This window comes from Mesoplodon bidens (genome assembly GCF_964165515.1).
Source record: "Mesoplodon bidens genome assembly, chromosome: 2".
Taxonomy (NCBI): domain Eukaryota; kingdom Metazoa; phylum Chordata; class Mammalia; order Artiodactyla; family Ziphiidae; genus Mesoplodon; species Mesoplodon bidens.
Genome location: NC_138177.1, coordinates 149,038,440 through 149,059,999, shown reverse-complemented (window position 1 = coordinate 149,059,999; position 21,560 = coordinate 149,038,440). Strand labels below are relative to the sequence as shown.

Below are 21,560 nucleotides of genomic sequence, written 5' to 3'. Positions count from 1 at the left end.
CTTTATTTTGATAAATTTTCCTATTTGATTTTAAGAAGACCACTTAGGTCAAACAGGCAACTCACCTCTTCTGATAAAGTGGTTAGAAGTCTATTTCAGAGGCTGGGAAAGAAAGCAATCAAGAGAAAAAGGAAGTTATATTCCTGGGGTTAGGGCAGGCTCTTCTATAGTTTACATTACAAAGGTCAAAGGAGGAATCTGATAAAAGGCAAAACAAAATTAATAACATGAAGTATTGTCAAAAAATATTCACCAAAAAATATTTTTCAATCTTATTTCTCTCTCAAGTGTATTATTTCCACTAAAGGGAATATACTTTATAGCCATTAAAAGTGACAGTTACTATAAGCAGACATAAGATAAATGTACAAGAATGTATTAACTTACATGTTGTCAGTAACAGAAAAAAACTGGAGACAATCCAAATGTCCATCAGTAGAGTAGGTTAAATAAACTGGAGTACATCCAAATAGTGTATTATATAGTCATTAAAAGAATGAGGTAAATTCTATATATACTAACATGGAGAGATGTCCAAGTTTCACTGTCAAGTGACAATACCAATATATTGGTATTGTCACTTGACAGTGTCACTGTTGGCAAAATAGAATGTATAGTGCAATCGTATTTTTATTTTTTAATATAATAGTAAACAGTATATATCTAAAAAAACAATTTAAAGGAATGCATATATTAAACTTTATCTTGGTGGAAGAGGTGATTATAAGAAAGACTCTTTTTTTAAAAAATTTATTTTTGGCTGTGTTGGGTCTTCGTTGCTGCATGCGGGTTTTCTCTAGTTGTGGCAAGCGGGGTCTACTCTTCCTTGCAGTGCGTGGGCTTCTCATTGCAGTGGCTTCTCTTGTTGTAGAGCACAGGCTCTAGGCGCGCGGGCTTCAGTAGCTGTGGCATGTGGACTCAGTAGTTGTGGTTCGCAGGCTCTAGAGCACAGGCTCAGTAGTTGTGGCGCATGGGCTTAGTTGCTCCCCATCATGTGGGATCTTTCCAGACCAGGGTTCAAAGCCATGTCCCCTGCATTGGCAGGTGGATTCTTAACCACTGTGCCACCAGGGAAGTCCCAAGACTCATTTTTTATGGAATAAATTTCTGTTCAGCTTTTTTACAATGATCTTCCATTACTTTTGTTTAAAAAATGAAGATTAAAAGCTTAGAACAGGGCTTCCCTGGTGGCGCAGTGGTTGAGAGTCCGCCTGCTGATGCAGGGGACACGGGTTCGTGCCCCGGTCCGGGAAGATCCCACATGCCACGAAGCGGCTGGGTCCGTGAGCCGTGGCCGCTGGGCCTGCGCGTCCGGAGCCTGTGCTCCGCAACAGGAGAGGCCACAGCAGTGAGAGGCCCGCGTACAACAACAACAACAACAACAAAAAGCTTAGAACAGCTAAAAATCACCCTTTCATCCCTCCCACTACAATAGCTTAGACTACATGAGATGAAATTTATATGTTAAGTAGGAAGAGGGAGGGGCAAAAATACAAAAATTGAATAATCAATGATTATAATTATATAAAAGTATGCACTGGAAAAAATAAAGGAATTATACCAAAGTGATAATGTTATTTTGGGTTGAAAATTTATGACTTATTCTTTACTCTTATTCTAAACTTTCTGTAATGTTATATTGACAATAAATATAGCAAACTGAACATAATTTCACAATCAATGTATAATGAACATGAGTCTCTTAAAGCATTTAATTATTAATATACAGAAATACAAATATAAAAGCTGACCTGTAGTAATTCGACCAAATTCATATTAACTACAGCATACTCCCTGGCATTTCTTTAACTTTCTGAAAGGGGTTTGCTTCCTTAAAATATTTTCTTTCTGATTTAAATTCAGGAAAAAAATTCCAATTCCAGTTAAAAATGTATTCTCTAATGTAACTATGGAGCTTTAAGAGGACTTTTAATGTGATTTCCTTATACTTGCTGTAAAGCTTCAACAAGACCAGAGCCTTACCATGCCAGAGAGTTATCTGGTCTTAAGAATCCAAAGGAAAGAGTACATAACTATTATAAAAGGTATTTTCAAACAATGCCTACTTTCATAGTTCTTTAATATATATATACATATATTTTTTTCAAATAAAGGGTCATATTCCAGTCTGAAATTTCACTTCTGTTTAAATACAATTGTCTTTGATAATATCTCTACTATTTCATAAGCATGAAAGATTTCAACATCATTTCAGACTAGTGGGAAGGAAGCAAACTGCAACCTGTAACAGTTCACATAACACACATGACAGTTAAAAAAAAAATTCAATGGCGGCTTCCCTGGTGGCGCAGTGATTAAGAATCTGCCTGCCAATGCAGGAGACACGGGTTCGATCCCTGATCTGGGGAGATCCCACATGCTGCGGAGCAGCTAAGCCCGTGCACCACAACTACTGAGCCCGTGTGCCATAACTACTGAAGTCCGTGCGCCTGGAGCCCGTGCTCCGCAACAAGAGAAGCCACCACAATGAGAAGCCCGCACACCACAACGAAGAGTCGGCCCCACTCGCCACAACTAGAGAAAGCCCACATGCAGCAACGAGGACCCGACGCAGCCAAAAATAAAACTTTTAAAATTTTTTTTAAAAATTCAATGACATTTGCTGCATATAAAATTCCTTAGCTTGGCATTCAAAGACTTTGCTCTACTAAAACTGGCCTAATCATTAGCCCCCAGACTTAACCCTCCTTTCAAGTGTAGCTTTCCCCTCCTAACTTGGCTTAAGTGATGTTCATCTCATTCCAGCTGTTGTGCTCAGTTAACATCTTCTTGGTCCTCCTATCTTCACTCTCACACCTCTCCCAATCTATTCTCTAAAATAAGTAAACTTTTGAGAACTTTTCATGTGTGATACAAAGGCTCTTTCTTATCTGCCCCCTGCCCACATCTCTAGCCTCATCTATCTCTATTCCTCTACCCACAGACACAATCTGCTCCAAACACAGAGAACTACTTGTAGAGTCTTGCTCACACTTCAATACCTAGAAGGAATATTCCTTCTCCCTGGCATGTTCTTCTTGACCTCTTCTACATGGCTCTCCAGTGATCATCTCATATGGGAAGTGTTCTCTGACCCCTCAATCTCTTTTTTCTGTGTTTTGATAATGCCTTCCACAAAGCTCTGTTATTATAGTTATCACACAGTATTTTAATTGTTGCTTATCTGTCTCTTTCACTGGACTCTGAGTTCCGTGAGGGTTAGACTTGAACTTACTCACCTCCAAATGAATTATGGCATACAAATTTTAATACTACTATATGAATCAAAATCTACAGTGGATAAAAAAATGAAAATAAATAAGACATTGAGATTCCGTACTTCCTATGTAAAAACATATTCATTCTTTCATTCACTCAGTCAACAAATATTTATTTAGCACCTACTAAGGGCCAGGCACTATGCCTAACCCTAGGGAGTTGGTAATGACAATGCAAACACATACACAAAAAGAATCCTGAGGGCTTCCCTGGTGGCTCAGTGGTTGAGAGTCCGCCTCCCGATGCAGGGGACACGGGTTCGTGCTCTGGTCCGGGAAGATCCCACATGCCGCGGAGCTGCTGGGCCCGTGAGCCATGACCCCTGAGCCTGCGCGTCTGGAGCCTGTGCTCCGCAATGGGAGAGGCCACAACAGTGAGAGGCCCACGTACCGAAAAAAAAAAAAAAAAAAAAAAAGAATCCTGAGAGTCCAAAATGTTAACATTGGCTATTAACTCTTTGAATCTTGGGGAGATTTGAATAATTTAAAGTCATCTCTATTCCCCAATTCCTCCTCAATGAACATGCATTAATTTTATAATCTTACACACACACACAAAAGTGAGGGGTCCTCCCAAATTACAAATTCCTACCAATCAGTAGGAATACAATAACCAAAGTAAATAATGTGCAAATTTGTCAACCATAGCTAATGTGAAAGCAAAACAATTTTTGAGAACTTTTAGTCAGATTCCAATTATACCTAATACAAAGAACAAAGACTAAAGTATGCAAAAATACTTCAGGATTTCCACTGTGCCTTACTTTTGAAAAAGATCCCATGCAAATTGTCCAAGAAAAACACTGACCACAAGATCAATATCACCCTAGTTTCCCACACTGCAGAAAACAAAAATTTGTCATCCTATTCCATTTAATGCAGGAGAAGAGATGACAACCTCTATACAATTTGTTCAGAAGACAAATTAATAAGTAACACCATATTTCATCTGTATAATGATTTACAGTTTACAGTTCACAAAGCACTTTGACCTTCACAATAATTCTATTTTCTTATTCCCACTGGATAGATTAAAAAACTAATGACTGAGATGAAGAAGGTCTTTCTAACTATGACTCAAAATCCAAAAGCCATAGAAGACAAGATTGATAAGTCTGTCTACATAAAAATCTAAAAGTATTGCATGGGAATAAAAGAAGTCAGAAGACAAATGTCAAAATGGGAAAATATTTGCAATACATACCCCAGACAAAAAAATTTATCTTATCACATGTATATATGATATATATACATATATAAATACATATATATCAATACATAAATATATATACATATTTATATCATATATAAAAAGAGAGAGAAACTTAAAAATCAATAGGAAAGAGACCTATGACTCAAAAGAAAAACAGGTAAAGAATTTAAACACGTAGTTTACAGAAAAGGAAACATGAGTGATCAAACAATATAAAAAGATCCTTAACCTTAACATAATATTTTAAAACTTAAAACTACTCTGAGGTATCATTTTTCTCTATCAGATTGGCAAAAATTCAAGTTTGATAACAGTAAAACATAATCTTAGTAACACCAATCCTGAAGCCAGAATACTTGGTTTGAATTTCTGCCACAGTAACTGTATGATTTGGGCAAATCACTTAAAGTCTCTATTCCTCAAATTATTAATCTGAAAAATGGAGATAATAACAGTACCTACCTCAAAGGATGTTATTAAGATAAAATGAAGTAATGTATATAAAGCACTTAGAACAGTATCTGGTACACAGTAAGTACCATGTAAGTATTAGCTATGATACAGCTAATGGTGAGTGAACAGGCAATGCACATTTTGGAGCAACCCCAAAGGGAAGCAATTTGGCAACATATTTCACAATTATAAATGCATATATCCTTTGACTTAGAAATCCCACTTTCTATAAAGTGATCCCACAAATATCCTTGCACACATGTAAAATGACACATGTTCAAGGGTCTCCATTACAGAATTGCTTATAATATCAAAAGAGTAGAAGCAACACACATGTACAACAATAAGGAACTAGTTAAATTATGATACATCCATTCAATGAAATACTGTGCAGATTTTTTGAAAAAAAGCAGAAACTCTCTATGTACTGATCTGGAAAGATCTCCAAGATACATTAAGTGAAAAAGCATTTTGGGGGTAATGGGTTGAAGGTGCAGAACAGTGGGGACTATGGACTAACTTTTGCATGAAAAGTAGGAAAAATACATTCATAATTGTAAGCGTTTGCCTAAAGGAAGTCTAAAAGAGTGTAAAGAAACCAGTAAAAGTGGTTGGGCAAGGGACATGGAACTGCATGGATGAGGAATAGGCATAGGAGTGAGACTTTCACTGTTTATATAAAATATATAAATATTCGGCTATTTATTTAACCATTTGAATGTATTACCTATTCAAAAATTAAATTAAAAAAAACTAACGCTCAGAGGATAAAAAATTTGCCTACAATCATATAACTAATCATAACAGGGTTGATGACAGTTAGGACTTCCATTTTTTTCCTTATATCACACTGCTTTTCTGAAATTTTCAGGAATGTAAGATTTAAAAATTATCACAAGTAAGCCTTTCTCTGAAACAACCACTCCGAGTGCTCAGTAGAAATAACACCAGTGAGACTACATTGACGTCATCTCCATATGATGACTTGGAAAACAGTATAATACTCATTGTTGGCCCAAAACATTCACCATCACCCACACTATACAATGTAATACTTGGGCTTCATTTACCAGAAGGAGACAAAATTCTCATAAAAGCCCTTATCATAGATTTCAAATTCCAACACAACATTCATTTTGCAGAAAGATGAAATGTACGACACGAAGATTATATTTATAAACACTTTCACATAGAGAAAAAATAATTAAAACAAGTCAGCTTTCTACTCTAAATAAGTCAGGGAATGAGTACATGTAAATATGTAAATGTGTAATTTACTTTTTACAAATAATGTAAGTACAAAATGTCACTGGGGATACTGGGTTGGAGATTCCCTAGTCTAGCTTCTCAGCACATACACTTTTAAACAGAACTAAACAGGCCTATCATATTCCAAATCACAAAAGATCTGTGTTTGAGACCATCCCAAATAGACATCGGTTTGAGAGAATAATACATCATACATACAGGGCATCAAGTATTTAAGGATCTCGACATTAATTCACACACAAATATCTGTACCATCTAGTACTGCTTTTAAACAAGTGCCAAGGAATGTCCAACTCAATTCTGGGTCCCTTAGTTCTGAGCAGCCCCACATATAGGACCCATTATCTCCTCTGTTCCATTTCCCGCTTCATTGTGGGCAACTATGACATCCATATTGATGACATATCAATATCCTTTATAGCCCCTTAACCTCCCACTACTTCAATAATCTATACGTCTATTCCCCTTCAACAGCACTGAGACAGTTACACTCTGGTTTTTTGTGGGTTTTTTTAAGTTTATTTATTTATTTATTTGTTCATTCGTTCATTCATTCATTTATTTTGGCTGCGTTGGGTCTTCATTGCTGTGCGTGGGCTTTCTCTAGTTGCAGCGAGTGGGGGCTACTCCATTGTGGTGCGCAGGCTTCTCATTGTGGTGGTTTCTCGTGTTGCAGAGCATGGGCTCTAGGCACGCGGGCTTCAGTAGTTGTGGCTCGCGGGCTCTAGAGCACAGGCTCAGTAGTTGTGGTGCACAGGCTTAGTTGATCCGCGGCATGTGGGATCTTCCCAGACCAGGGCTCGAACTCGTGTCCCCTGCATTGGTGGGCAGATTCTTAACCACTGCGCCACCAGGGAAGTCCCTACAATGTTTTTTGTTTTACGTTGAAACTATGTTTATACTGAACTCTCAGCTTTCTCATTCTATTTTTCTTACAAAACCGAGTCTTCAACCACATTTCTGATTGTCTCCTTATTCTCCAAGTACACCAGCCCCAATGAAGGTTTTATTTCTCACAGCCCCAGCTCTGACGCTCAAAGTGCATCATACCATCATACCTCCCACACTATCACTAGCAATGTAAAATTACTCTCCATTTTACCTTTCTTTCTTGTAAATTCCAATTCTGGATCAACCCAATCATCTTTTTTGCCCTCTTGCTCTTAGGCAGCTGGAGTGGAAAATGCATGCTCCTGGGCCCCACTACAAATATATATTTCTAACTTTAACTGGGCTTAAATGTGTCAGCAATCTTTTTTATTTAATCCTTAATCCAGGGACTTCCCTCCCTGGTGGCGCAGTGGTTAAGAATATGCCTGCCAATGCAGGGGACACAGGTTGGAGCCCTGGTCCGGGAAGATCCCACATGCCGCGGAGCAACTAAGCCTGTGCACCACAACTACTGAGCCTGCGAGCCACAACTACTGAGCCCACACGCCTAGAGCCCGTGCTCTGCAACAAGAAGCCACCGCAATGAGAAGCCTGCACACTGCAATGAAGAGTAGTCCCCGCTCGCCGCAACTAGAGAAAGCCCACGTGCAGCAACGAAGACCCAACGCAGCCAAAAATAAAAATAAATTAATTAATTTAAAAAAGAATCCTTAGTCCATTCCTCTTTCATTTTCCATTGAATATTTCCATGGCCATAATACTCAAGCCAGAAACTCACCATAGTTCCTCCAGTCTCCAAAGATAATTGACGTCTCCACAGATAACTGATCACATCAACAAAATAAAACCATCTTTTAAACTCTCTCACCTTCCTTCCCTCCTACCACATCATTATCCATCTCGATGTCTATCCTTTTGGTGTCAAAGAATGAAATGCCCAACGTATCTCCTAAATAAAATTTCCCCTCAACCTACCATACTAAAAAGAAAAACACACATGTGCCATAGTGGAAAGAACACAGGTTTCAGAGCTAGACAGACTTTTTCAGATTCTTGCCTATAGCCTTCCCAACTGTAAAAGAGGGATACTGATACATAAACAAGGCTGTTGTGATCTATAACACATCTTTATGATACCTGGCATATAGCATAACCTCAACAAAGGTGTTTCACTATCAGCTCTCCTTCACAACCACAGTTGTTGAAAGAGTAATTTTAGTCACTGTCTCACATTTGCTCCTCAATCCATCCCGATCTGACTACTGCCATCATTCCCACCATCACGCTATCTAAAGTGTCTTTCAAAGAAAGCAAGTGATCTCCTAATTACTAAATTCAGTGGTTTCTTCCGAATTCTCATTATACTGGTCATACACCACATCATACACTGATGGTCGCCCTCTCCCTTCTTGAAACCCTTTCTTCCTTTGGCTTCTATCATAATGCCATTCTGTTCCAGTTCTTGTCCCACTGTTTTAACCTCTCTTTCTCAGTGTCTATTACCCTTTAAACGATATTCCTTCTGGTCCACAGCCCTTTTCTTCTCTTCTTTCAGTATTACCATCCCATACTAAGGCTTCAAATATCCCCCATATATATACTCTTTGTTGACCCTCAAATATATGTTTTCAGTTCCAAACTTTCTCCCAGTTTTCAGACCCAAATTTCCATCTACCCACAATGATACCTGAAAAACACCTCAAACTAAACTTGTCCAAAACCACATTCATTACCTTCCCTCAAAATTGCTTCTTTATGTTCCCTATTTCAATTAACACTACCAAACCATCCCATCAGCCAAGTTAGAAATCCCCCACTAACTCTCTCAACTCTATTTTGAAATCTCATGGAACTGCATGCCATTCTCTTCATTTTCCTACCACTATTCCCCTCTGACCTGGATTAGCACACTACTTTCCTGCCTACCTAGGCTTTCTGCCTCCACGCTCTTCACTTTGAATTCTTCCTCCACATTTTCACCAGAGATAATCAACCATACCAAACTCCTGCTTAAAAGCTTCAATGGCTTCCCATACCTACAGAATAAAGTCCAAATTATTTAGCAAAGTTTTTTTCAGAGGGATCATTGAAAGGTTTTTAAATTCGACAAACCCGGTTTCACTTCTAGCTAAATCTGAATACTGGCTTAGTTCAGAGTGTTCAAAGTTAAGGGTAAAAGGCAGAGGAGGGAAAAGGAAAGATGCGGAGAGGAGGGATGACAGGGGAGGAGTGAAAAAAATGAGTCAGTAGTGTCTGAGGGGAGGGAAGTATCTTTCGAGGGTAGAAGTGGGTGTTTTCGAGGGTGTTACGTTTGAGAAAAGTGAGGGAGTCCAGATCTCTGAGCGAGCTGACAGGGTGGAGCTGGAGGTCTCAGAAACGGGAGTTCTCCGAGGAAACGAAGAAGTCCTGAGTCTCTGAAGTGGGGAAAGTGCCTGAAGGAGTCGGGGACCAGGTCCCAGATACGAAGGAACTTCTACGTGTTCCGGGCCTCTAAGGTGAGGAGGGAGAAGGCGCGGGGTGGGGGGGAGGAGCCGTCCCGGGACCCTGAGGGAAGTGAAAAGAGTAGGGGAAGGGGTCGAGGAGTGTCCCCAGACGCTGAGAGGAGGCTCCGGGAAGCGAAGGAGTCTTGCCAGTGCTAAAAGACCGGAGCACCAATGCTCCGAAGCCCAGGCGGGTGGCAGCCGCGCACGCGGGCCGGGGTGCCCCGGGTTAGTGCCCCACGCGCTCCTTTGGCGTTACCTGAGGCGGGACTGAGCAGCCAGAGGGGTGCCTGCGCGGGCGGGAGGGGGAGGCGGAGGCAAAGAGGGAGCATAGTAGCCCTCACAGCTCGGAGGCGGCAGCGGCTCTTAGCCTGCGGAGGCGGTAGGGCTCCCTCGCGCAGAAGCCGGCGACTCGGCTGGGCCAGCGGCGGCGGAAGACGAGGAGGCTACTGCCATGACCCCGCAGTCGGGGCCGCTCCCCCCGCCTGTTCGGCGAGGCCAGGAGAATGATCCGGCCGGCTAGCCAAAGAGCGCAGCTGGAAGCGCCCTGGGCTGCCCGGCCGCGAGCGACTGAAACTCCTGCTCAGGCGGGCAGGGAAGCCAGAGGCGGGGTTTCAACGGTCACGCCCCTCTTCTCAAGCCCTCCCTCAGAGCAGCCAATCAATCGTTAATCCTGGAAAAACGAGCTAGTGGAATTGCCCAATTAGCACTAGGAATGCCACGTGGTATGAGGGTGGACACAATGGGCGTTCAGACAAGCCAATCATCAGCCCAAAGCGCCAACTCTGGAGGAGGAAGGGAACCAATAGGAAGGAAGTAGAAGTAAAAACAGAAGAGGCAGTGTGCGGGAAAGGCGGAACCAAGGGCGGAACCAAGAAGGAGGGAATACACCTGGGGAAAACCCGAGCCCAGGAGCCTCTCAGAGGGCGGGACAGTAAACACAAAATGGGCCAATCAAAATGCCAAATATATAAGCGCTTGGTAATTGATAAAGGCAACAGAAAATGGATTCTACTGGCGCGGCTTTTGGCTTGGTGAAGATATAGCTGAATAAGGACTTGAGTAGGCAAAAGCCGTACGAACGCAGAGTCGGACAGGATCTCACTATAGTGTGGAGGGAAAACTGAAACAATTATTAGCGACTTGAGATAGTAAGAGCAATGGGTATAAATGCTGAGCGAGCAATACCTCTAAACTAAGAGATTCGATTTGGTGAAGGCTTCTTCCAGGAGGTTAACACTTGAGCTGGCTTGAAAACAGGGTAGGGAATAAGAATGTTATTCAGCTGTTCAACAGGCACATATTTCCTCATGCTTTCCATACGCCTGGACCTCATGCCTGAGCAGATTGAAGCTTCCAGGGCAAGAGCAGGCAAACAGTGGAGTATGGCCTTCCTGCACCCACGTTCCCTGGGGTTAGAGACCTCCTTTCTGCCATCTTTAGACTTGCCTCCTGTTGGAAGGGTCTTGACAGATGAGTGGGATTTGAACAGTTGGAGTATAGGTGGTGTGCATTTTTGGTGGCAATAAAGTTTAAGAAAGATGTGTGGTAAGAGATAGAATGGAGAGAGAAGAGGTTAAATGTGGGTTCAGTTTAAATGCCAAACTTGTCCTTTCTTTTTTATGCTGTGAGAATTATCAGAGGTTCTTTAGCAGGAGAGTAGCCTTTACAGGACACTGTTTTAGGAAGATTGATAGCTCACAGAATCTCTAAAGGGAGAAAAGAGGTCACCATCGCCCAGTCCCCTTGGCAAGCCTTTTCTGTATCATTCTCCTGGCAACAAATCATGTGCTGCCACCTGGTGACAGTTCAAATACCATTGTTCCACATTGCTATTTAGTGTTTCTGTTGGAGCCCTGACACCCTTGCAAACCTGTCTTCCACAGACCTTGATGCAAAGTAGTTGATAAATAAGTAGAGCACTGGTCGCAAGTAGATTTAATAGTGCCATTATGCCAGATATATCACCTGCCCAGTAAAAGATGTAAAAGACAGGGGTTCCTTGTATCTGCTTCAGCAGGAAGATGAGCCTTCATGGGAACTTTTGGGTTTTGTTTTTTTGAACAGGTTCTGTTTGACCCAGGTTTCATCTCTACCATTCCATTCTCATCAATCTCCCTAATGCTGAGGGGGAAGAAAACATGAGGAGTGCCTTATAGCTATTCAGGTGTCAAAGGCCCACCCTTCATGACCTGTCTGCTGATTAGGCCAGGGCCTTGAATGTACCCCAAAACAGGAAGTAATTCCTGCCCTACTCACCCCAGCCTTTTATTATGCTTTTATTTCAGATAACTGTCTCCTCTTCCCAGCTAGACTGAGCTAAGAGATGGGAGTCCACTGCATATCTTAGCTTAGGACAAATATATACCAGGACTGGTATGTATTATGCTCAATAAACATCCACTTGGTGGATAAATGACATTATTTTGGGGGCTGTATTTAGCACTGGAAGAGACCTAATGAGACCTCAGTGAGATGCTGCTACTTCTAGGGAAACCCTGGACTGCACTGTCTAGAATACAAAGCCCAGGTAAGAAAAAAGTAAAGCTTCCCTTAGTCTACCCAGGAAGGTATACTTCCAGAGAGCAACCAAGTGGTGGAAGGATCAGAACCAAGAGCCACAAAGCATTTTAAAAAATATAATGGGAAATATCAGAGTGCATAACTCTTAGTAAGAATAGTATTGAATCATGAAATTTGTTTCAGTTAATAAATACATACATTTATATTTACTATGCTACAATGTAAACTGTATTTCTTACTGGAGGTCACAGTCAAAAAGCCCTGAACGCCATTGGACTAGAGGTAGAGACTGAAAGAAGAGAGACTAAGGAGGAGACTGCTGCAGAAATGCAGTCTTGCCCTCCTCTGCATCCCCATAGCAGTACTGCCCCAGAGCATTGTCCTACCTCATTCTACCCACCAGAATGGGAGCTCTTCCTTCCAACGTCCACTAAGCACAGGGCTTGCACTCAGAAGATACAGTTATAAATGTCTATGAACTTGGATTTCAGAGAGAGAGGTGACAGGAAGCAGTCAAGTCACGGGAAGAAGAAAAGGTACAGCTGAGTCTATCCCATGTGGGTGCTGATTCACAGAAAACACATCAGGGAGGATTAAACCATTTTATTGCTTGTGGGTAAGGCTGGACAGGCAGTGACAAACCTCAGTAGGGAGGGCAAACACCAGCTAGATCAAGAGGAGAGGGGAAGGGGACCCAGAAACAGGACCTTGGAGGGGAAGGTGAGCAAAGAAGACATCATCCTACTGTTCTTACAAGTCCTTACAGTCACTCAGGAGCATCTTGGGGCCCTTAAAGTATAGGGCTCTGGGCCTGGAGCTGAAAGCTGTTGGGCTGCAGGTTAGAAAGGGTATGCCTCTGGAGATCTAAGAGGAAAGAAAGGGAAGAGAGAACAAATCATCAGCAAGCACTGTGATACATACAGACCTAGGCTGTGGGCCCTGAAGGGGAAGGACATAAAGGCCTGACTTGGGATAAGGAGCAACAGAGGCTGATGGATTCACAAAGAAAGAGGCAGAGACTCCATTCTACCCAATGTCCAACAATTAGGCAGCTGGCATCCAGGCACCATTCAGATTCAGCTTCCCCCAGAACCATGCCTTACCCCCACCTAGCCACCTTAAAAGTTCCCAACTACTATTACTGTCTGGAAGACTGACTTCAGAGCTAGATGAAGAAAGAGACATGGCGAAGGTGGCAGCCAGGGGCAGCTTAGATTGGAGGACGTGAACGGAAGTCCTGCAAAGGGGAAAGAATCAAAGGCAGAGATGGTGATGGTGGGTCAAGGGGGCCCTCCCAGCACAGAACTGTCCTCCTTCCTGAGGCTAGGACTCCAGTCCCCTCCGCCTTTATCCTCCAAATATATAGAAATACCTCCGTGACTCTGTGTCAAGTAAAGAATGCCCAGTACTGCCCGTATGGGCTGCAACCCCTACCATACCACCCCTACCAGCCCATTTCAAATCTAAGATAGCTGAACTTTGGTCCCTAGTGCCTGGTCTCTGTGAGACAAATCCCTTCCACTACCGCAAGCACCCATACTCCCTGACCTGAGGAGGTCGTGCTCCCACCGGGCCTCCTGGACCTCTGTCCTGGCAGCCTCCAGGGTGTGACTTTTGCCCTCCTGGCCACTTTCCAGCTGATCCAACATCTGCCAGACCATGGGCCCAGGTAGGATCAAACCTCTCCCTCTCCAGGAGCAACTCCCCCTCCCCACAATTAGCCTCTTCAGCACACCTGGAACCCTCATGTGGACAAAGATAGTTTCTCATGGCCTGGAGCAGAGGGCTTGGGAAGAAGAGCTTTGGAGGCAGGTGGAGTCAGCACAGGGAAGAGAAGGAATGAGATAGGGATAGGAGAGGGTATCCTGGCCCGCCTGTGAAACAGGATAGACAGAGAAAGGAAGGGGCCTCCAAAGGGAGATGTGAACAGATAGGTCCGATCCTGGTCCTACCTTCCAGCTGTGGGCCTGAGCTTGCCGTCCCTCAGTCATCTGTTTCAGCAGCAGCTCCTGGTGCTGGCCTGTGGATGAGAGAAAATGTAAGGGGGATGTTCTCCAACTTCCTTCCTTCCCCTTCTCTGGCACTGAAAACTAGGACAGAAGCATTCTGGTCCAGCTGTTGAGAAGTTTCCAAGCTGACTGGGGAGACTAGACTCACACCATGAGAGGTAAGACAAAATATTTGGCCAGATTTCTAGGAAGCTCAAGCAGTCGGAGCTATGGTCATTTATTAGGAAAGCAAGAAGGCTTTCCAGAAAAGGGAACAGGTGACTTCATACCCACCCCCAATCTTTTACTCACTCAGCTGGTCCTGCAGCAACTTCAATTCCTCCTGAAGAATCTCGGACTCCTCCCACAGCAGTTACGGCCTGCAGGGATGACAGCAGTGTCATTCTAAAGCCAATTAACAAGCCCAGAGGAGGCTACCAGAGTACCAGGAGTTCAGAGGCCTGAAGAAGGCGAGGTTTTGCCCATCACTTACTCATTCTGCAGCTCTTGGTGAAGGCCAATGGTAGCACTGCACTTTTGTGGTCCTGTTTGTATTTGGGCTCAGGCCTGTTCCTGTACCTGGCTTCGAAGGCCCTGCAGTTCCCTTCTCAGCCCCTCCAGGCGTTGCTCCAAGAGAAGGACCCTTTGCTCTGGGCCCCCCTGCAGCAAACTTAGTGATGCTGTAGTGGGACAAGTTGGGGATCAGCCCCTCTAAGAACTTCACACATGAGCCTAGAGACTCCACTTGCAAATCAAGACACAAGTACACACACAACAGGAGTGCAACAAAATGTGTTCACACATATGAGGCTGTGTATATGAAGAAAAGAACTGATCAGATACCTTCTAGGGCAGAGATCTGGTACTTCTGCTGCTCTCGCTCTTCCAGCAGGCCCTGCACAGCCTGCTTTAGTGCCTCAGTCACCTACCCAGGCAGAAAAACCACATGAGCTACTATGTAAGGGGCTCCCCCAAACCCTGGTATCCTCGTCTCACGCAAACCCCAAACATACTCACGTAGGATTCCATGCCTCACCTGAGCCTGGGATCAAGCTGGGATCGAAGAATCGTTACTTCATCCCAGAGAAAAGATGCACTACGGGCCTCAGCCCAACTTAGTCTCTCTGGGACAATGGGAGTCTCTAGAGCCCAAGGCTGTTGAGCTTGGACCCCTGACTGGGGAGGTAAGTAATGAGGGGAAATCCAGGTCCCAGTCAGGTCTCCTGCTGAGGGAATAAGGAAGGGACAAGTGCAAAGCCTATTGCGGGGGGGGGGGGGGGAATGTTTGTTCAGGAAAAGAAAAAGCTGGAATTTGGAAGGAATAATGGACGGCATAGGCACTGGAAAAAGGCAGATTCTGGAAAGAGAAAAGGCTGAGGGATAGGTAGAAAAAGGAACAATACCCGCGGTGGAGACTCCAAGGGGATATAGCCTTTGCTACAAAAAAACAAATGTACAGGCCAATGAGTTCTGTCTTGCAGTCCCTTAACCCACATCCCCTAAACCAGAGGGCGGGGACTCAGGCGCCCCCTCACCTTAATCCTGGCCACATTTCCGTCAGTAGCATTGAGAAGCACGTTGAGCTGCTCAGACCAGCTCAGGCTCCGACTCATAGCCTGCGGCAGAGCTCTGGCTCCCTGGCATCTTATACCCTTGCTCTCCCAACTGTGGACACCCAAGGCACAGCTCAGGAAAGACCACAACGTCAGATCTAAAGAGGTGAGTGAGGGATGCAATAATAAAGGTAAGGATGCAGTATCAGACCAAAACTGCGCCTCTGGGACTAGTCAGGGGAGCAACGTCCTTGGGGAACTGGAGGAGAAGCGGGATGCCCTGATACGCAGATATGAGGTGGGAGTTGAAAGGTACCAAATCTTGGTTGAGACCTCTCCAGACGCACGACACTTGCACCATCACACCGAACCTGTGCCAGCGACTACTGCCGCCGCCCGGTTCAAACCTTACGGTAGGCCGGGAAAGCCCGACTTCGCTCTGGCCTCCACGGTGCCACTTGGGAAACTGAGTTCACCTCTACTGGAGACAGCTGGCGATGCAGGCTACCAAACTACGTTTCCCTGGAAGCAGCACGCGCAGTCACACCCCGACCGTGAAGCTTGCCGGGAAACCGAGTCTTTCTGCTTCTGTAGTGGCTGTCTCTAAGGACTGAATGAACTACTTATCCCAGGATGCATCGCGCAGAGCCAACGAAGTCCAGCTGCCGATCCCAGTAGTTCTTGGGAAATGGAGTCCAAGCTGCCTCAAAGCTTAACGTCCCGAGTTACCTTGAGACTCCATTCCCCAGCAGGCTCAGCGTGTAGCGTGCGCTATGGAGCCGCAAGTCGCAGAGCTGAAGCAGAAGATTGAGGACACGTTGTGCCCTTTTGGCTTCGAGGTTTACCCCTTTCAGGTTGGTTTATCCCTACTGTGGTTTTAGGGCGAAGTGTATGGTTGGCTTCGGTGCCACTGGCGTGAGGCCCTGGAGTCCTCTGAACTTTCCCGAGCTCTTCTGGCCCCGTGTTCGTTTGACGTATCGGGACAGGGTCTCAACGGGCGCTTGGGGTAAACGGGTAGAGAACTGTTGCAGGTTTGTCCTTTTACCCTCACACAATGCCGGATTGATGAATAGGAGACACCATATGATCTAGTAACCCTGCGGCTTTGTCACCTACGTAATTTACAGAAAGAAAGGTACTGTGAGGCCAGAGTCATTTTGGAAGCTTCCCGAAGGAGTTGGGAGGAGGGCAAGGTCTGGAATGTTTGCATGGCTAGAATTTAGGTCATCTGATTAGCGAAGGGCATTCATGGTGTTGAACAAGCAAACAATTGGCTGGGTTGTTCCATCTACCAATAAAAGGTTACATTCATGATGTTGCCAGTCACCAGTGCTGAGCTGGGTATAGAAACTATACACTTGCCTGACACAGAAGTCTTGTTCATATAGGTCCATTTCCCCATATCCAGTGCCCCCTGCACTGAGCCCTGTGCTTGGAAACAAAGCTAAATCAACTCAGCTTGAGCCTTTTGCCTGATGCTTAAGAGGCAGCCCACTTCCACCTCTTCCACTGAGTGGCACACAGCAGTGCTGGGAGAGGATTATAGAGGAAGAGGTAGGTTGGATCTAGCCTCAGAGAGGCTTCCCTGTTAAAAATGGAGTTGAACTATATATGAAAAGATAGATTGGAACGTTATGTACATCCCAAATATCAGGAAGAGCTTGAGTGTCAGGTATGGGGGAGAGTGGGACTGCCTAGCTGGTGCAATCAGGTAGGCCTGGATAGGGGGAGCTATGGTATTGAACAGTGCCATATACAGCCCTGCCAGTCATCCTAAGCTCCTCCTTCTCTCACCTCCCTAGCTCCACATACAATCAGCCACTGAGACCTTTAGCAATCTGTCTCCTATCCCAGATCCATTCCCTTCCATTCAACCCATCTATGCTCTTGGTCCAGGCCACTATTTCTCATTTGAATTTCTGCAGTAACCTCCTCGCTGTCACTTTGCCTCCATTCCATCCTCCACACTGCAGCCAGACTGATCTAAAACTGATCATGTCAGTTTACTCCTTAAATCTTCAATGGCTAGCCCCTCATTGTCACCAAATTAGACCCATATTCCTCAAATTGGTAGTATTCAAGGCCAGTCACAGTCTTACTCCTACTGATCTCTCCAACCTTCTCTCCCTCTGCTCCCCTCTACAGATGCTTCACTTCTGTCAAACTAGACAATTTGCTATTCTCCAACTATGCCTTGCACTTTTTACCTCTGTTTACACTGGGACCTATTTAAAAACACACACCAGATTCTCCCTCTCCACCTCAGCCTGTAAGTTTCCTTCCTAGCCTTAAAGACTCAGCTTCCAAGAAGCCTTTTCTAATTTCAGAGGGCCTTCACTGGCCCTGTTATTGCACTTACCACAATATAATCAATTTTTTTTGTCCTTAGTTTTTTATGAATTCTTTGCCTATTTTAACTCCCTGTCAGATTCAGATGCGCCCCCATAAACACACATCATACATCAGTAGAATTTCATTGATTAAATAAGATGGGAGGCTGGGCAAGATGCATGAAGCCTTGAATGTGAAGCTAAGGTATGGGCCTGGCTAAGGCCTAAGTTGGCCCTCTTGTGTGGCCTGAATTTTCTCTGTTCCAGGTGGCATGGTACAATGCACTCCTGCCTCCAGCCTTCCACCTGCCCCTGCCAGGACCTACCCTGGCCTTCCTGGTACTCAGCACACCTGCCATGTTTGACCGGGCCCTCAAGCCCTTCCTGCAGAGCTGCCACCTCCAACCACTGACTGACCCTGTGGACCAGTGTGTGGCCTACCACCTGGGCCGTGTTAGAGAGGTGAGCAAGGCTGGCTGTAGCCTTCCCCAGCTTCAAAACCTGCATCTGCTTCCAGCTCCTCGAAGCTTAGTGCAGGATCTAGACCTGCCTAGGGCTAGAAGCCACTTCCCAGGCAGAAGGGTATCCTAAAGCCAGCCTTGACAATGTGATCTCTCCCCATTCTGCCTTCTCACCCCAGGTTTGGCCACCTCCTCTAGCAGCCCCCCAGGTCTGAAACCAGTCTCACTCACCCTTCACTGATGGACAACTATATGATCAGATTTCCCTTGGCCTCCAAGCGAAATGGGAATAAGCCCAACATTCCCCACGCATCTCTCACCTTTCTTTGCCCTAGACCTGGAAGCTTTATGCTGTCTTTGGGGTCTCTTGAGAACAGAATACTCCCCCACTACACACTTTACTACATGTATACATACACACTTACACATACACTGGGTCTCCCCAAAGCTGGGCCATGTCTTCCTCCACACTGGGCCTCCAGAGGGCAGAGCCAAGTCACCCCTCAAAGGTTTCTGAACAAGACTGTATTTCCCTTCAAACATGGGCCCTCCTAGACACAATATCGTTTTCTTCACGCTGGAGCCCCCAGCCCAACTCCAAGTTTAAGGTCATGTTTCCCCTTTAAACATGACTTCTGAGGACAGGGCCGTGTTAACACAACTTAAGGATTTGTTGGACATGGTCATGATTCCTCTTGTGCTAAAAGCTTCCATCTTGTTCTTTATCACAGAGCCTCCCAGAGATGCAAGTAGAAATCATCGCTGACTACGAGGTACACCCGAACCGGCGCCCCAAGATTCTGGCCCAGACAGCAGCCCATGTGGCAGGGGCAGCTTATTACTACCAACGACAGGATGTGGAGTCTGACCCCTGGGGAACCCAGGTCAGAGGGCAAATATGAATAGGGGCCGAGAAAGGAAAGGAAAGGAAAATCCCTCAAGATTTCAAGTCCCAGGAGTTCCCTGGTGGCCTAGTGTTTAGGATTCCGTGGTTTCACTGCCATGGCCCGGGTTTATTACCTGGTTGGGGAACTGAGAATCCCGCAAACCGCGAGGCACAGCCAAAAGAAAAGATTTCAGGTGTCATTCTTCCACCTCCCCTGGGTAAAGGAATTGATGGGTACAATCCAGGACAAAGGTGCACCATGGTCAGGGGGGTCTGGTTCCTAGGGACACATCACGTCAGAACTAGTCTGTTCTTAGTCTTTGTGATAGAATGGAGGGGGCAGAGCTGTGATTAGAGTGGTGAGACTGGGAAGGTGAAGTTCAGCTCAAGGAACCTTTCCTTGTGGTCAGTGACTTCATGAAAAAAGTTGTCCAGGAGAGGGAATAGAGGAGTCCAAAGACTGACAGAGGCTCACATGTAGACTCAGAATGAGAAATGAGAGTAAGTGAACAAACCTAGCTTGCATTGCTGGTAGCTGGATTCGGTGCCAAGACGACCTCCATGACTGTTTTTTTCTTACCCACTCCCCAGCACATATCAGGTGTGTGCATACATCCCAGATTTGGGGGCTGGTTTGCCATCCGAGGGGTGCTGCTGCTGCGAGGAATAGAGGTGCCGGATCTGCCACCCACAAAGCCCCTCGACTGTGTACCTGCAAGAGCGGACCGGATCACCCTGCTTGAACGCTTCAACTTCCATTGGCGTGACTGGACTTACCGGGATGCTGTGCCACCTCAAGAGCGCTACTCAGAAGAGCAGAAGGCCTACTTTTCCACTCCACCTGCCCAACGCTTGGCCTCACTGGGCTTGGCCCAGACCTCAGAGGAGCCTAGCTCTACATCCCAAGAGCTTCACTTCACCACATTCATACCCAGTAAGCCTCAGAATCCCAGCAGAGGCTGGCTCAGCCCCAGGGTCTCACCACCTGCATCCCCTGGCCCTTGATACCCTCCCCTCCCCTGTGGGATCCTCATTTATGACAGTGGCACCTGCTGGGACTTATTTGGCTAGACAAGATTTTATTGGGTACAAGATGATGTTTTGTTTTGTTTTGTTTTTTGCGGTACACGGGCCTCTCACTGTTGTGGCCTCTCCCGTTGCTCCGGACACGCAGGCTCACAGGCCCAGCCATGTGGGATCTTCCCGGACCGGGGCACGAACCCGTGTCCCCTGCGTCGGCAGGCGGACTCTCAACCACTGCACCACTAGGGAAGCCCCAAGATGATCATTTTTGATAAAGAATTATAGTAGAGATCTTAAATGAAGATAACAAGGCTTAAAGAAGTTTAGTCAAAAGACCAAAGCAGATCCAGACTTGCCACCTGCCCTGGAATATGGATTACCTGTTACCATTTCTCTGCAGTGCTTCAAGATGCTACATGTTACAGGGCTTAAGAAGCAACTATCCCCTAAATAACGGTACCTGCCTCAGAGGATTATTATGGAGACTGAATAAATATGAAATAGTGCCTGGCATATAAGCTATTATTAAAGGCCCCAGGAATCCTATACTGCTGCTCATAGTTCTTGCTTGTCTGAATACTGGAAGGGTAGGTAGGTTGGGGTAGCCATGTCTGGAAGGTGTCTAGAAGGGTATCACATGATATACAGGATTCTCAGCCCTGAATCTGCCCTAGCCTCAAGAGCCCAGGAGGAATCCACCTTTGCCCCACTGACAACCCTCCCTCAGGACAATGATATGAGGATAAGAACTACCCTTAAATCAAGGATAGAAACCCAGGGAAGCCAAGAGGTGCTCAGCACTGTGCTTCTGACACAGAAAGCCTACCCTATGAACACCAGCACTGTGTGTGTCTCCCCCTCCCCCTTTTAGTTCCAAAGGTACTGAAGCCTCTAACTCTGATCTTTTTACAGAACCAGTACCAGGCATTTATCAGAAGAGGCCAAGCTTCAGGTTTTCATACAGCCCTCCCAGTAGTGTAAAAGTAAATGTCAGTAATCTCATTGGGCTCTTAACCTGCAACCCAGCCTATAGCATAAATTGCAGTGCCTTGGCCAGTACTGTAGTAGGCCTTGCTCTTCTCCAGATATGGTGAAATGAAACACCTTGCTTTGAGGTCCATTCTCTGTATCTACTTGCATTTCCCCTCAATATAATTTCCTGATTCTGAGGCACTCTCACACCTCATTTTCCCCTAAAGAGGGAAAGCAAAA

At 45.2% G+C, this 21,560-nt stretch overlaps 3 protein-coding genes across 4 annotated transcripts in view; 1 reads left to right on the top strand and 2 right to left on the bottom strand.

Annotated features, from left to right (window-relative positions):
• TESK2 (testis associated actin remodelling kinase 2) overlaps nt 1–10,171 on the bottom strand; it is a 134,366-nt gene extending 124,195 nt beyond the window's left edge. For both annotated transcript variants that reach the window (XM_081225800.1, XM_081225801.1), the window contains exon 1: nt 9,844–10,171. The gene's annotated coding sequence lies outside the window, so the exon portion shown is untranslated. The remainder of the gene's footprint in view (nt 1–9,843) is intronic.
• A 2,577-nt stretch (nt 10,172–12,748) lies between these two features.
• Nucleotides 12,749–15,726, bottom strand: CCDC163 (CCDC163 homolog). The gene is made up of 8 exons (XM_081214782.1): nt 15,631–15,726; nt 15,132–15,532; nt 15,051–15,081; nt 14,939–15,020; nt 14,663–14,775; nt 14,408–14,468; nt 14,060–14,127; nt 12,749–12,971 (listed from the first exon to the last, which is right to left on the bottom strand). The coding sequence occupies exons 1-8, from the start codon at nt 15,706–15,708 to the stop codon at nt 12,858–12,860; spliced, it is 948 nt and encodes a 315-aa protein (XP_081070908.1). The 5' UTR covers nt 15,709–15,726; the 3' UTR covers nt 12,749–12,857.
• A 645-nt stretch (nt 15,727–16,371) lies between these two features.
• Nucleotides 16,372–21,497, top strand: MMACHC (metabolism of cobalamin associated C). Its single transcript, XM_081226335.1, has 4 exons — nt 16,372–16,502; nt 18,246–18,440; nt 19,171–19,323; nt 19,917–21,497. The coding sequence occupies exons 1-4, from the start codon at nt 16,422–16,424 to the stop codon at nt 20,328–20,330; spliced, it is 843 nt and encodes a 280-aa protein (XP_081082461.1). The 5' UTR covers nt 16,372–16,421; the 3' UTR covers nt 20,331–21,497.
• The last annotated feature ends 63 nt before the right edge of the window (nt 21,498–21,560 follow it).